At 42.4% G+C, this 1,602-nt stretch overlaps 1 protein-coding gene across 1 annotated transcript in view; it reads right to left on the minus strand.

The window, feature by feature from the left end:
- usp25 (ubiquitin specific peptidase 25) overlaps positions 1-1,602 on the minus strand; it is a gene marked incomplete in the record, with an annotated part of 93,279 nt that overhangs the window by 44,701 nt on the left and 46,976 nt on the right. The window contains 3 exon segments of the mRNA XM_014030869.1: positions 697-925; positions 1,008-1,078; positions 1,179-1,405. Coding sequence (XP_013886323.1) covers positions 697-925; positions 1,008-1,078; positions 1,179-1,405 — 527 coding nt within the window.

Below are 1,602 nucleotides of genomic sequence, written 5' to 3' on the forward strand. Positions count from 1 at the left end.
GGTCTGGGTTTGGGGTCTTCATTTTCACCTGAAGGTTGCATGGAGTCCTGTCTGTGAAAAAAAAGCCTGAATTTTGCCTGAAACTCTCAGACTGAAGAAGTCTCTTGGAGGAGAGACGAAACGTTTCATTAGAGAAGAACCCGTCCAGAAGACCTATACAATTTTTTTTCTTTTTGATTTTTTTACCTGGATTACTGAGATGCATCAGGATTTTTATTAAATGCATTTTTTGCCGTGGTGCTTGTGTAACTGTGGGCGGCTAGTTTGTTTGAAGCCTACCAGGAAGTGTTTGCAAGCACTACCTTCCCCAAAATTGCCATAAAGGTTAGACCATGGTTTTATCATTTCTTTCATCAAGTCACTGTATCGCACCGTGTGCTCATATTACAAAACAAAAGCAGCTCTCTCCAGGAGGACGTTTGCACAAGAAACACCTTCATAGATATTAGTCAAGAACTCCTGAGCATTTTTCCTGAAGATAAATTTGTCAGAGTTTGATTTAAAAACTAAACTGTCTTGAGTATTTGCTCTCTGAGCGATACCTTCTGTTAGCTTTTTAAATCTAACTGTTGCACATCAGTTACAGTCTGGTTTTATTATTTATTAGTATTGCAGCTTGTCTGAGAAACAGTTGTATTAGTGATTACAAAGATGTGCATGAACAGCAGCACTGACTGGAAACCAGCTGATTGTCACCTTCAATGAGAAATGGCTTCTTGTCATTAATGTACATCAGGCAGTAGGCACTGGCGTTGCGGTAGCCCCCAAAAGAATCTCTGACCAGCTCCTCCCAGGATGATTTGGTGACGGAGATATCATTGTACTTCATCCAGCAGCACTGATGGGGGTCGTAGATATACGCCCAATAGTGACCTGCACTGGCCTGGCCCTCGTGGACCAGGACTGCATGCAGTCGGTAAGGAACCTGCAAAAATACAAAAGAAATTAAAAATGCAGCAACATTAATGGAGAACATGAGGATGAGTGCTTTCGTAACCAGTGCCCACCTGCATCATAGATTTATCTGAGTACATTAAATCAATAGTTCTGTGGATTCTTGTTATACTGTCTTGCAGATCTGTTAGAAAGCACATCACATATTGTTCATGCAGATCTTTCTTCTCTTTTGTAATCGTTCAAAGACAGTGGGTGACAGGAGAGTCCTGCTAAAGGATTACCTCTGGTGTCATTTGCTACCTCACTCCTCCAGCGATGTAAGCAACCCTCAAGCAACCTCAGCTCTTCTTCAGTGATGTGGCGTGGGGCAGGGTGCATGGGGATGTCCGGTGGTAGCCGGGACTGGGTGAAGGGCTTATGAACAGGTACTCTCTGCTGCTGAGCTGCAGTGGGGGCTGAGCCAGGACCTAAACTCTCAGCAGAAGGTAAGGAATCCTGATCAGGTGTGCTGCAGGATGCAAAACAGTGATGTTAGTGAAACAACAACAAAGACAGTCCATGTAGTCTAAACTGTAAATAATCTGTGGAATATCACCCACCACTGAAAGACAGGAAGTCAATAAATATGCTTTGTCTTTCCGTGTTTGTTTTATCCAAAAAATCATTACTTTTTGAAGCAAACTCAATTCCAGATGGTTAAAATTT

Source organism: Austrofundulus limnaeus, unplaced genomic scaffold, assembly GCF_001266775.1.
Source record: "Austrofundulus limnaeus strain Quisiro unplaced genomic scaffold, Austrofundulus_limnaeus-1.0 Scaffold1132, whole genome shotgun sequence".
Lineage (NCBI taxonomy): Eukaryota > Metazoa > Chordata > Actinopteri > Cyprinodontiformes > Rivulidae > Austrofundulus > Austrofundulus limnaeus.